Source organism: Syngnathus typhle, linkage group LG11 (genome assembly GCF_033458585.1).
Source record: "Syngnathus typhle isolate RoL2023-S1 ecotype Sweden linkage group LG11, RoL_Styp_1.0, whole genome shotgun sequence".
Lineage (NCBI taxonomy): Eukaryota > Metazoa > Chordata > Actinopteri > Syngnathiformes > Syngnathidae > Syngnathus > Syngnathus typhle.
This window is the reverse complement of record NC_083748.1, coordinates 6,608,967-6,623,482: the sequence shown is the minus strand read 5'-3', so window position 1 is coordinate 6,623,482 and position 14,516 is coordinate 6,608,967. Positions and strand designations below refer to the sequence as shown.

Here is a 14,516-nt window from a genome sequence, read left to right as displayed (position 1 = left end):
TCAAATTAAATATCTTCTCTTTATTTATTTTTTTTTTTTTTATTTGTACCAGTTTGCTGGTAATTTCACATTGTAAACTTCTTTGCATTTACTGACCATAACGTTTCACTCATTTGTGAAGCCTTACCCTTACCTCTGTAAACAAGACATTCAGCACCACACGCATATTTCATGAACCCAATTAAGGCTTGAAAAGAAGAGGGAGGAAAGAAAAAAGATTGACTTCAAATTTTGTTCTCACTGAGAATTCATGTGCAGATAGATATAGATGTTTGTGTGCTTTTTTTTTTTTTTAATGACTAAGCGCAGAACAGTGTGCAGTGTATGTGTTCGTGTTGTGATTCTGTCTGTGCACATGCTTGGAAAAGCAGTTTTTAAATAATCATCCAAAACTCTATTGTGGGACATTTTCAGGTGTGGTCTCACCATTATGTGTTCCCTATGCTGCCATGGAGACAGTTCAACGCGCTCAACTAGCTTACATCGGGAGTGCAGAAAAGTGGCTCTTGTTTGGACCCCATGACTCTGGGCTCCTCATCTGCCAGAGGTCGTGGAATCTGTCCTTTGTAAACGAATGTAATTCTCACACACATGCAAGGATATCAACAGAAAATGGCATTCCAAACACACGCATCGGACAACCAGCCTCATTCCCTCACCGCCTCGGTGAGGCATCGATCAGTGCCGTCGCTTGCCTCCACTCGGGGCTTGCGACTCTTCCTCTGGCCTCCCCCCTCCACCCAGGAGTTATGAATAACCGTCCCACCGATGGGAGCTGGGTCCACCTGAAGAAGGGACACCACCCTTTTCTTGACTCGTGTTTTCAGGGCCCGGCGAAGCTTCTGCCTTGTGAAAGCGTAGAGCAGAGGATGGAAAATGGTTGTTCCGTAAGCCATCGCCAAGAAGCAAAGACGGATCCGTACTAAACCGTCGCTGGGGCCCATACACAGGATCAGAATGTTGACTGCGGACAGCGGAGCCCAGCATCCCAAGAAGGTGGATATAATGATTAGGGACATTTTAAGGACACGACGTTGGCGCTCCCGACGGTCCCTGTGTCTACGAACGGCCCGTCTCAAAGCAATGATCGCAGAAACCGAAGCTTGGACACCCACGGAGGAAGCCGGGAGTGGGGAGGTGGCGTGGGTCTGCATGGATCCTGAAGCAGGAGTTGGAGAAGCAGGGGTGGCAGGTGTGGTGGCGACGGGAGTGGTGGCAGCCGTACTGACGGTCGTGACCGTTGCGCCGCTGTCGGATATCCCCTGGGGCATGGAGGAGAGCGGCGGCGGGGACGTGGGCGTCGGAGTGGGAGACGGAATAAGGGGAGGATGAGAGAGATTCTGGTTCTGATTGGAGGACACTACCTCTGTTGGCAAGGTGAGGTCCTTTTTCTTGGTCCTCCTGCAGCGTATCCTGCAGGTCGAGTCCTTTGTACGGTTACTCCTCATCATGTGGGAACCTATTCGGATGTTGAGCGCCTGGAGGATGCGGGAGTAGGTGAACAGCATGACCACCACAGCGATGAAGAAGCAGGGCACTTGGAGCAACAAGTGGTAATACATGGCCATTCCCGTGTAGTAGCCTTGCCCCCCGATGCACAGCAGTGTTCTGTTCTGCCATATCGGAGAAAGGTGGTGGGAGGCCGAGGACGGGTATGTTGAGGGTAAAACCGAAGGTGCAAGGGAAGAAAAAAGTGTCGTCTGTCCTGTAATGGATTCAAAGTCATTGTTCGGGCCACCTTCCTCCTCATCCTCATTGTCCTGAGAAGAGAAGAAGTCCCCCTCAAGGAAAGGCAGGAAGAAGACGGCCAGAGAGACGAACCACACGGCCGCCAGGAGCAGTCCGGCACGGCGAGGGTTCAGGAGCCGACTGGCTGGACGCACAGAGATGTCGTAGCGGTCCAAACTGATCACCAGCACATTAACGGCTGTGGCCACACTGGTGAACGTGACGCAGGCTTCGTGGAAGCAGCACAACGTAGCCAAGCTGCCCACGCCGCTTCCGTTGGCCGGCAGCAGGATGACGGCCACCGTCAGCGGCACACACAACACGCACACCAGGATGTCCAGAACGTGGAGGTTGACGGTGACCAAGTTGCTGACTGAATCCACCAGGTTGGACTGGGCGCAGTAAAGCACGAGTACAGTCAAGTTGCTGCTGAAACCCAGAACCAGCTCCAGTATCAGAACTGTGGTCAAAGACACCTGGAAGCCAAGCGGATATGGGGCGCTCCAGTTCTCCTCCACTCCACCCCCGCCCCGTCCATCCAGGAGGCCTACCCCCTGACCATCGCTGGTCTCCGGGAGGTCACGATAGCCTTCGGTCTCCATTGGTGCCGCGGCACTCCTTTACACATAGCAACAGCTGCTACCACGCCAATTCATCGCCATCGATGAAGATGGGGTGTCAGGGTGGTCTTCTGCGAACAAAACAAACGGGGAGGAGAGACAGAAGAGGTGTTGGATTATGCCATTTTTTTATTCAAGTCAAACTTCTGTTGCCAGATCCTAAACACATTTGTGAGTAAATCGGGGCGACATCATCATAATGTGCCGTGAAATCTGTCTTATGCAAACGATGAGCGTTGGCTCACTAAAGGTTGGGAAACATTCCGCAGAGTCTTGATTTGTGCGCATTAGCAGGGGATCATTGAACAGCTAATAGATTTACAAAAGACACACAAGTTTGAAATCTCTTCCAGAAATACTTCCAATTGTGCGCTGAATATAATATAACATTCTGTTCAAGCTGAATAGGCGGATGCATGATTATGCAATGTATATTAAATGGGTCAGAACGTGTGCGTGTGGTCCGCAAACCCACAGGAATGGTAGCTAGCCCACTAGCGGGTATCTTTCGCTTGCAAATTGCACACAGCTTGATGAGAATGAAAGCTGATTTAAACGGCGGGTATGCCAATACGCCGTAAAAGGATCATTTAAAATCCAACGAGCAGAATAAAACTGTCAGCTTCAACCTTCCTTAGTAAAGGTAGCGGGATGGACGTGAGACTGTGTGCTGAATGTCAACGTCGCAGACACCCGACTGAGGGTGGCAGCAGTTAATAGTTCTCACAGAGGGACGTAATGAAGACGAATGGATCAATGATCCACAGACAGTGGCACATAAACAAGCCTATCAGAAAAAGAGCAGCTCTTCATCCCTCCCTCACATCCCATCTTGCTCTGCTCCCACTTTGCTTCAACTGGAAGAGACAGACTGTTTTGCATAAAGGTGACAGTATTCATGCCTGTATGCATGCTCTTGTGAAGATAATACAGTAGGAAAGGCCAACTGTCATAAAGGGACATCCAGCATTTTAAAATCCTTTAATACAGTCTCTAAACTACAATGAAACCTTTTAACGAGAATGAATGAATTACAAAGTGAATGCATGAACTTGAGCTCACTCGAATTTGAAACCTGGACCACATTTGACGTTCCTCTGTGTAAAGATGGTGCCTCGTTGAGCCTTGCCCCACTGTTGACCTTTTCTCTGGCATAATTGCTCTTCTCACCCTCTTGAGCGCCCTTTTCGCTTTGTTTTATTTCACACCTTCCTCTCCCATTTGTCAAGAGGGAAGCAGAAATTTGTCCCGAATGGAACGGTGGTTCATCTTAATCCACTAATGGGTTCCACGGGGTTCGTCGTGTTGCTGGAGCATTGATTTGAAGCATCATCGATCTGACGAGCTCGGGCAAGAGCGCGTACAAACACACTCCCTATCGTCCTCTCACAGACACCTGTGATCACATTTGAAGTGGTACCTACTAACACTTGTGATTGTTGTTAATTTAGAGTGACACAGGTCACAATATTGCAAGAGGAGAAGATGAGAAGTTTGAGATGAGGAGTGCACTACCACATCACGCCAGAAAAAACTGGGCTCAAAAATCACTGAGAAGCCACAGATCTTTAAAGAGGCAGCAAAAGTGTTAATTAATCCCAAATGAAAAACGACACAATGTTCTTACAAAAGAAGATTTTGCACCGTGTTTCTGCAGTTGTCAGGCCGCCATCAGGTCCTCATTAGATGCTATTATCACTTAACAAGGGGTTACTAGAGAACTGTTGAAATGAGCAGGCAAAGAAGCTTTCGCCAAGTGTAATTGATGTCATTCTCTGACTAAGTGCAACAATGACAATGCCAGTTTTGTGATAATGGACATCGTGTGTGATGAGCTGAAATGAGACTCAAAGGGACACAGACAAAAGAAACTGTCTGCCTTTGAGGGGAAATGTCAAAACCCTCATTGGAGGTAGATGACGATCTAACCTGCCGATGGGGAAAATACAGTACAAAGTCTGTATCATTTATACTTTGATCAACATTGGGAATGAAATTCCCAGAGAGGTTAACTTGTTTTATTTAAGCTCCTATGTGAGATGATTGACATGTGAGCCAGCCAATGACATTCCAGTATACTAGCGTCGTACCACCTAAAAAAATGACCAACACAAATTCACGCTGCGTTCAGTATAGTCAGGCGAATGTACACATAAACATTTGTAAACAAATAGTACGAAAAATAGCTGCTAAATACATTTGCTCCATTTGCACATTTAATTCAGAGATTCTTTCATGTGCCACCAGAGGGAGCCAAATACCACACTTTGACAAACACTCGTACGGAGATTATACGGTACGAGACGGCACGTCCGAATGAGAAATGAGACTGCTTTGAAAGAATACATGTCGACTATCATTTTGAAATCCCCCCCGAAAGAGAAGAAGGCTCTTAATTTGGTTACCTTGTTACATCCAATCTGTCGACTGATCCTGTGTACCACTAATATGTGTAGCTTCCTGGGCCCTGCTGGCAGGATGATTATTGGTGTCAGCATGTTAATGGTTGTCAAGGCTTGACTGTACCTCATGCTGTCATCATGCAAACCTCCAAGCCGCATGTGCTGTACGGACACGAGCCAATCACATCCATATCGTGTTTACTTGTTTTGTTTTGGACTGAGACTTGTTTCTTGCCAGGGACTAAATTGCTTTTGCACAACATGTAGCAGTTTTTGTTCTTGGCACAGAGAACAAAGTAAGGAACCATGCATGTTGACAACGGCAGATGGGAACAAAAACAAAATGGAGTGAAGTAGAAGAGCTACACGATGTCTGCCGTGGGAAATCGAGGCAATATAATATAGTAAATATTTGGGCATTATCTGAAGATGTTATAAAAGAACCTCTTTCTTTTGAAGGGCTTGTAAGTGCATCTAAATTCAACATATGTACTTGGATACATGACTGCACTGAAACGTTAGGTTAAATGAATTGCGTACGTGCAATTCTTCAAAGTGCTTCTCAGTCTTGGTCCTAGGGGACCCCGAGCCTGCGTGTTAGATGTTTCTATTTAGACTGAAGTTAAAAGGTCCGCAGTAGGCTCTGTTGATGCCTGCTGAGGGCCAAATTATTCAATCACAAGCATAGGAGTACGAAGTGTGATGAAAGCTCAAAATTAAAACAGATTCATCAAAGCAATCAACGAGCGGCTGATAATAAAATCGCTATCATTTTTTTTTCCTGGTGGCCTGAGATTTCCCATAACTATAAACAGCTCAAGTGATATTGAAAATAGATGGATGTTTTATTGTTGTGTACTCGATAATAGAAATTGTTGACTCGGGCTTTTAAAGTGCACTTCCAGTCTAGTGAACCTGCTGGCAAAACCTGACAAACTTTTGAAGGCACCCTCTCCTTCATGCTGCCTGCGTGCCGGGGTGTCAAGCCACCGCTCCTATTATTTCGAACGTCCCCTTCCGAAGTGCATACTCACCTCTCGCCAAACACTCTGTATTCAATATAAAATCCCGGTTCCGCCTAGTGATGGGGATAATTGTCACAGCCTCAGCGTGCCAACCGACTACACACTCACCAAGATGGAAGGCATTGTCGCTGTGTAAAACGGTTTACTGAGCCTTGAGAAACTTGTCATCTGCTTCTTCTATTATGGATTTCTTTCATTGTTACACTGTGAAATGTCAACACAAATGGGGAGGCGAGGAGAATGCTTTGATTCTGCGCGACACCAGAAGTTGACATTTAGGTAAGATGGGAAAGGGAAGCGCTAACCAAGGAAGGAACAGGATGATAGCGCTCCGGATGTCTGCAGTGAAACAATTCATCGATGCTTTCATTATCTCACTCGAGTCTTCTCGAAGCGCAAACGGCACGTAACCAGCAGGTGGCCAGGAGCATCTGTGGCAGGCCCTCAACGCCACGATTGCTATAGCTACAATGCTGTGGCTCAATTTCTTACAGCGTGCAAGACTCGCTATACTAACTTTTTTTTTAGACCATCAAAAACCATCGTCAATAATAAAAGAACCAATGCACTGTGCCAGTAAATGCAGCAATGCACAAAACAATTGATTCTGTTCATTTCAGATTTTTGTGTGGTAAGTTGAAGCCAGGTGGAATTAAAAAAAAAGAAAAGCAACAAGAAAGACTGAGGCATTGAAGTAATATATTGCATCCATAGCCGCTGGCAAGGATGTTGGCTCCATCATAATTGCTTCCATAGATCAATACAAAACATTCCCATATGCCGAAAAGACCCAGTCTACTGTTTCCATGACACATGGGGCTGATGACATTGTGCCCCTGGATAAAGTGTTCACAGGAACAGAAAGTGTCAAGATAGCTCACATTACAAGAAAAATAACATTGAATGGGTATTATGGGAAAAGTTAGACACATTAATTCCATAAGTGAATCAATTCACTGTTGGGTCCGTTTCCATGGTAGCAGATGTAAAGTCTCGTAAAAACCTCTCAGCCATGATTGGAAAACAATCCAAATCAAAAATAGTAAGTAGAGCAGAACTATTCTTGCCTTCTCAATGACATATTCCTACACCACTTCACAAACTAGTCAATTAATGTTTATAATCTCAAAATATTGTACAACAAGACCGATGGACCTTCCAGTACACATTTAAAAGGAAAAACAGCACCCTCTGTTGGATATGGTGGGGCACTGCCCCTCCTGTTCCCAAAAATTAAAGTTGCCTGTTTTTTTTTGTCATATTAGAATAAAAACAAATGTGCCATTTTCCTGCAATATAACTTATTGAAATGGTTCATAAAACAATGCTTACACTATGTAACAGCAACAGCATGCTCCGAGTGTCAAATTTTCAAATTGTACTCGTGCAAAGCAGTTTCTCACCGCCACCCACACGGCACACCCACAGACACCCACACGGCTCCTTGCACATGCTCCCCGCCAGCACGCTCACTGCGGATGAGGCATGTGACGGATGGCTGTACGAAGTGCACGACATACAAAACGGCCGAATGACTTGGGAGGAGTAGCTAACGGAAGTTTAGATAAAAATTGGAGGTGAGGTGCAAAGAATGGATGATGGATGAAAGGTCGTGGGGGGTTGCGCAGATGGATGCGGCGTGGTGTGATCGCTGGCGGGGGATGTTTGCTCCCTGCTTGCCACCTCCATCCATCTCCTTTTGGAAATGTCCCAGTCGGGCCACCTCGCCCCTCATTCCATCCCTCTTCGACTTACACATGTCTGCGTTTCTGCTTGTTGCACGCCATCATGTTTTCTTACTATTCAGTCGGGAAAGTTGCCAGTGACCTCGCTCACATAATGTTATGACTAAGGGACAGATACAAGTGTTTTTTTGCTCATCCGTGACAACAGAAAGAGCTTGAATATTCAAATCTCAAAGAGGAAGTCCTTGAAAGTGAATAAGTTACACTAACCTTTAAATTCTACAATCACCATCTGCATGCAAGCTTGAGCAAAAACAAAACACGACCTATTAGGGGTTCAACAATGAGTTGACTTTGCTACTTCAAGAATTAAAGCTTCAGTTGAGCTCTGAAATGTCTGGCCAATATAGCGACAGTTTTTATACATTGGTGTGAATCGGAAAGTACAAAAAGAAACTAGTGGTGGATGAGAATAGCGTTTAGCCTTGCTAGCTTTGGCTAAAAGAGGCAAACGAAACTTCATCTTTGTTGTCAAAATGTTATACCAATAACGTGTGGGCAACAACTGTGTGACAACAAGAACTAATAACTCCCGACTTTCATCACGTTATAGTCGACTACAAAATAAATTTCATATTTCATCCCCTATGGCACTGAGCAAATAGAGTTTCCATGAACCAATTTGGAGCAATGAAACTTTATGGATGGCAGCATAATGTAGTCACAGTAAATTCATCCCCATTCAGCTCAGCAAGTGGCCCAAAGTTTTTTTCACTAAACCAATTACTATACTGAACACAACCAATGCAACTTTTACATGTTACACAATATAGCAAAAAATATCAGCGCATGCCATTTTGGCCGAAGAAAAACAAGGACGTCCTGACATGTTATATTCTGAAACTGATCTACCAGAACATCAATAAAAAAGCAATAGAAGTCCGGTTAATTATCACATCCGATAATCCATACAGTGAGCTGTACGTAACGAAAAGATTTCAGTCCCTAGGCAGCCGGTCCGCAGGGTGCAAGACATCATTACCACTTGACAGCTTGTTCGATGGATTTCATTTATTCCCGCCATTCATTAGCGGCGCAGCTCGGCACATTATATGCGGCGATGACGTCCCTAGCCTGCAATTTTGCCATTACACGTGCCGCCCATCAATAAGCTCTAATCAAAGCCGCCGCGCAATCACACTTCTTTAAAACTGGAGGAAATCAAGATAAAGTGGCAAAGATGCCGAGATCGCAGTCAGCGCTCGCATCCCACAGTCAATGACGGCCATGATGATGATGACACTTAGACAATAAGATCATGATCAAGGGGGAGCTTGTATTATACGTGTAGCGTGCTGGCAAGGACGCCTACATACCTTCTGCTCACTTGAGTGTTCCATTACAGCGCCATTTTACACGCGGACGCAGTGGGAATGCACAATGCAACTGTTGCGCTGTGTTGTTGTGACTAAATAGAGAAGTCTTTGTGCGAGGTCATCTGTCACTTTGGCGCGGTTCTCGAGCTATTTGTGTGATAACAAGCCTCTTTGCTGTTCTTTTCTAAGGCCTCAATAAGCTTTTGTGCGACGGCGGCGGCCTTCAAGTCGCACTCGACCAGGTGGCTACGTGCGAACATTTCCGTTATGGACGTCGCTTCTATTAGCTATTGTAGATATGAAAAAGTTCACACACCCCTGTTGATGTCTGGTTGATTCTGAACACAGCCACATTCCAGTTACTATAAGAGGGTGTGCGCACTTGTGCAACCTCAATATTTCAGTCCTTTCATTTCACTTCCTCTCGTTTTAAAAATATAACCTGACCTGATCTTTTCCAAATTTGTTAATGAGAGCCAGCGCTCATTAAAGTGCCTCTGATTAACCCAAAATAAATTTCAGAACTTCCGGTTGGCTTTCTATGTTTGTTTTTTTGCTTTCTAGCAGAAGGCTGAAGCTTAATAAATCAATTAGGCTTTTCCTGGAAAGCAGGAAAAGAGAACATTTGAGATGTACAGGTTATATTTATCATATTGTTATTTGTGGATAATATGTTGAAAAGTAAACTTTTATTATCTGTTTATCAGATAGCAGACGGCTTTCTGATTCATTTATGATTATAAATGGACTTGGGTGCCGTTATGTTTCCAGTGGGTGGATGGCTCCTCCGTTGTGAGTCACATGGTAGAACTTCCTATATCTTATGTTATCCACACCCTCACCAAATTGGTTCTTCATTTTCATGCAATATACAGAACAAAGCACGCAAAGTATGTTTATAAGGAATTAGATTGCTGCTGTGGAGTGGACACTTGGAAAATGCCTCCCACCTTGAATTTGGTTTTGTCTATGTCTGAGGAAGAGTATTACAGTTTCATCTTTCAAGAAAACCAAACTTGCCATTTTGTCGATTGCCGACTTGGCAAAAGCGGACACAGTCTCTCAGTGCACGATTGGGGGAATCTTCTCTTCTCGGATAATGTGGCTCCTTCCACTTTCTTTCTCACACTTGCTACAACATGTTCACTCTTCGAGGCTTCTTCTTATAGTTGTGGTCCATAATTGCCTCCAACAACATCCAATAGCAGAAGCACTCGCTATTTATGCACCTAAAATTGATTTTTGGTGCTGTTATATTTAGGCACTATGTTATGTAACGCTACTAAATATATGCAGGAAGGAAGAGAAGAACAAGTAGGAACCATCACGATAAGAAAAGACGTGACAACAAAGAAGTGGAGGTAGGTTAACATGATTAAGCTGTTTCGTTCAACAAAGTAATTAGCACTCAATTATTGCCATTTATCTACTGCAGACAGGACATTGCTGGGCAAGAGGTGAGCACATCCTGCAGGTGTTCCTTCATGACAGATGGAGGTCGAACCTCAGGGAAAACGCAACACGGGTTCAACTTATAAATGAAAAGATAAGATTATTATCCATCAAAAAGGAACGTGGTGAATATTTTTTTAAAGATGCCAGAAGTGTCCTTCAAATTTTATGGCTTCTCTTCCAACCCCACCTCCCTCAGAACCAATCGTAGCCATTTTGTTTTCATGATTCAAGTATCAACAACCTTGGAACACAAGAGCAATGGGTTGAGCAGACGACTGACAATACAAGATTGTCCGTCCAACTATTTCTATAGCGCTGGTTGTCATTAGTGTCACGGGTTAGCTACAGCTTATCACAGCTGACTTTGGCCAAGATCTTTCTGTTCCATCAGTGTTAGAAAAACAAAGGTCATGATGACAAACAACAGTATTGTTTGAAGCAAGGAAAAGGAATAACAATGAGCAGCACACACAAAGTCAGCCATTGTGTGCTTAAATCGTTCCATCACGTAATGGCAGCAATTTTAGATGCACAGTTTGGGTGAAAATCACTCCTGATTTTAGAAAATTGTCACTACCAGCTCGGAAAAAGAAAAATATAATTATGGTAAAATCAAGTGTCAACACATCTTATGAAAACATTTTGACGCTAACTCTAACTTTTTATTTTTAAGTATATCGCACTTTGATAAAACATTGCAATCAGTTTATGGCTTAAGAAAGTGTTAAAAGTCCAAATAAAGCACTTAGGTGAATTTCTGACATACACATGCAAGCCACATTGTGTGCAGCAGATGGCTCATGCTCAGTCCGTAAAGTGTTCACACATGCCCTGTAGTCCAGACAAGCATACTTTCCCAGCTCTTGATAGTCAATTTCAGCCAGCTCACAACACTGTGCTGCTGTGATTTATCGCTCTGCCTCTTCTATATATTGGGTATCTGTTCTTTTTATTTATTTTTTTATACACCATCCACCTGATTTTTTGTCCCACTGCGCTAAGATCTCTTTCACCTTCTCATTTGCACACACAGGCGCTCTTCAGCGAGCCGTGCTGTTTACTAAACAGGTGATAAAGCGTTGTCAATTTGACATTGCAAAAACAAAGGCTACGTGAGCTTTTTGGGATTTTCTTTGTTTTTGCACCAAAAATTCTGATCGTGTATATAAATATTTTTTGCAGCCTCCAATTTAAGGCAAAAACACCTTACCCAAAAACTGCACCTCATCTGAATAATTAAAATCCCAGTCAATTAGATCAAATACTGTGCAATTGCCTTTGCTAGTCAAATAAAATCTAAATTGAATCCAATGCAAGCAAGAAGCATTTTGAGGACTCCTTTGTATGACAATGGAGCAGCGCTTACATAAATCTTGCACACGAGGGACGCCTCTTTAATCGGCTCAGCGAGAGTCTGGCCATCTACTCAGCAACGGCATACGTGAAAGGTAGAAAAAGCCCACAAGTGGACACACATCGTATCACTTTGCTCATCGGCGAGCAAGTGAATACGACAGCCGGCCTCGGCGGCGCTGCGGCGTCTGGTTGCAGAGTGACTGCTGGTGGAATATTCCTCTCATAAGCAGCATCAAAGCATCTCTATAAATACATGCATACAACACAAACTCTCAATGACCCACATGCAATGCAAATACATCAGCGGAGAGCAAATGGGAAATACTTTTGAATCATTTCAGAGTGAGAAAGTATACAAACATGCAGCTGAAGTAAAGATGGGCTTTAGTTGACATTTGCAATCATTGCATATTTGAATCATTCTGATTACTAAAAAGTTCCATTTGGGCTGAGCGATCTCAGGAGCTGAGGTTGCATATTAATGAACCAAAAAGAGAAATTGAGAGAGAAGCATTTAAATAGGACTTGCCAATGATTAAATGAACATTTTATTACTGAAATAACAATAAAATAAAATGGCACCTACATTAAATGGGAGTTGGCGACTTTCAAAAAACATTTTTTGACATAATTGTTATAATGATTAATGTGAATAATGAGTAAAATGAACGGGGGGGGGGGGGGGGGTCATCAGCCCTCACTGGCCCCATCTTGTGCCTCCAATTTTCCATTTTATTTACAAGAAACAACCAATGAGAGGAAGAAAATGTAACTGATGGGCTGTCAGCCATTTCTTGTGCACTCAGGGGCATGCACACATAGCATAAGTCAGCCCTTAAGATTCCAGAGCAGGCATACCTCCAAAGGTTGTTTCATCTCCGACGTGGTGGTTGCTTGCAAATCAAAATAATGACTAATTGGCTAATCACAAAAGCCAGTTTAACAAATATGACAAAAAGTGTTTGTTTATTAAACTCTCCCCTCATTTTAAATTACCTTGTTGATAGATATTAAACAGTGTTTAATATTGTTCTGTTTATAATATAGTTTTATTTTAATTACCTAATTGAGCTCCAGGAGACGGACAAAGCAATCGAAAGCGACATCAGTGTACTTTTACACTGCTGCAAATTCCCCCCCAACCATTTTCTATCCCATTTATTCTCATTAGAGTTGCAGGTAATTGGAGCGTATCCCAGCTGACTGAGTGAGACAAGAAGTATCTCCTGGAACGGTCGCTAGTCAATCACATGTTGATAGATGAGTGTCATTTTTGAAACGTGGAAGGACGCAGAGTAGCCTACAGAAGACCATATGAAGTTCACACCGAGATTCAAACCCAGATCTCCTGACCCACATCCCACGACATCCATTCCACTCAGCAAAAAACACAAAAAATGGGTTTAGGATGGCGTCTCGATAGAGAAAATGCAAACAAAAAGCGATGAATGTAAAGTTGAACAGAGGCTCGGCGGTCTGGTGCTCAGCGATCGCGTGACACCTGCTATGCATACGGCTAATTGGGACCTTGAGCATCGGCGTCATCCTAATGAGATGAGATGCTACTTTTGCACCACGCTGCTGTCACCGTGCACACATGAGCCAATTTCACAAAATCTCATCAGCACATATGTGACACACTGGTGGCATGCTTTTTCAAATCATGTCACATTTCCAATTCATATGTGCCAATTAGAAGACCTGTAGAGGAACATGGAGATGACGCATGCCAAGGTGCAGGATTGTCCCGGGTGATTAACGCCATTTAAAAGCAATTTGTGCGAGACAATACAGTTGCAGACATTAGTTGGGGAAGTGATGCATGCGACCCCCAAAATGAGTATCGCGTTAAGCGTGGCCCGTCCATGTGACTGCATGGAGCCCGTCAACAACAACCACCACCAGCATCACAAAATAATGCACTCACACACTTCAAATTACAAAGTGCATGTTTACATTGAGGACTATTCTACTACAAACAATCGGGTTAGTTATTCCATTGTCCCTATTTTTCATTTGTTAGACACTGTTCAAGATATTCCTTCTGGATTTGTGGAGAAAATATGAAGAAAAAAAAATCCATCATGTATTTTCCTTCAATTCTTTTGTTCAATTTTTCATAGATTCATGCAGCTAAGAAGTCAACTCACCAGTATGAAGAGTGGGAACTTGGTTTACATCCTACTGCAGGGGCCCGTCTCCGCTTCTGGACCGGGTTCCACTCCGGTGCTCCCCAGGACAGCCGGCGGACAGCCCCAAAACGTGAGCAGAATATTTCGCTCCCCTTTTGTCATAAATGTTACATAGGCAGGAGGTGGTGGTTTGAAGATGGTTGATGGTGGTGGGGAACTTCCACCGCGGCAGCACACAGGTATCGCCTCGCCGTCTCAGCGTTTAAATTCCACACTCTGCACTCCACTTCTCCACTGCGCCGCAGCGCACTTTCCACCGCATCCCACAAACGGACCGGCCGAACGCATCTGCTCTCAAGCAGTCTCTCTGATACGCTGATCTGCAAAAGGATGGAGGGAGGGTAGGAGGGAGGGAGGGAGGGAGGATGGAGGGTGTTTGTTGGAAGGGGGAGGAGTCACGGATGCGGGAGTACAGGGATGAGGGACAGGAGTTTGCGCACGAGACAGGGAGAGAGGCAGAGACGCTTTTCACAAGGACGACCTGAGATTCCTCAAGGGTGAACACTCTCAATTCAAGCAGATTTCCCAATTACGTGCACCCCCCCGCATTTCCTTTCACACATACACACGCACGTCCACAAAAAGAGATGCAAACGGATGCCGAGCACCTCAACGTGTAGGGAAGCCATATTTTTTTTTTTGAGAGGGATGTAGGATTCCACATCACTATATAGCGG

General features: G+C 44.2%; 1 protein-coding gene across 2 annotated transcripts; it reads right to left on the bottom strand.

Annotated features, from left to right (window-relative positions):
• Positions 1-258: 258 nt before the first annotated feature.
• LOC133162798 (G-protein coupled receptor 22) lies at positions 259-14,176 on the bottom strand. 2 transcript variants are annotated; one of them, XM_061292236.1, is made up of 2 exons: positions 13,798-14,176; positions 259-2,419 (listed from the first exon to the last, which is right to left on the bottom strand). In XM_061292236.1, the coding sequence occupies exon 2, from the start codon at positions 2,328-2,330 to the stop codon at positions 648-650; it is 1,683 nt and encodes a 560-aa protein (XP_061148220.1). In that variant the 5' UTR covers positions 2,331-2,419; positions 13,798-14,176; the 3' UTR covers positions 259-647. The 2 variants fall into 2 exon arrangements, with proteins under 2 accessions (XP_061148220.1, XP_061148221.1); XM_061292237.1 differs by lacking the exon at positions 13,798-14,176 and adding an exon at positions 4,754-5,208.
• Between the last annotated feature and the right edge of the window lie 340 nt (positions 14,177-14,516).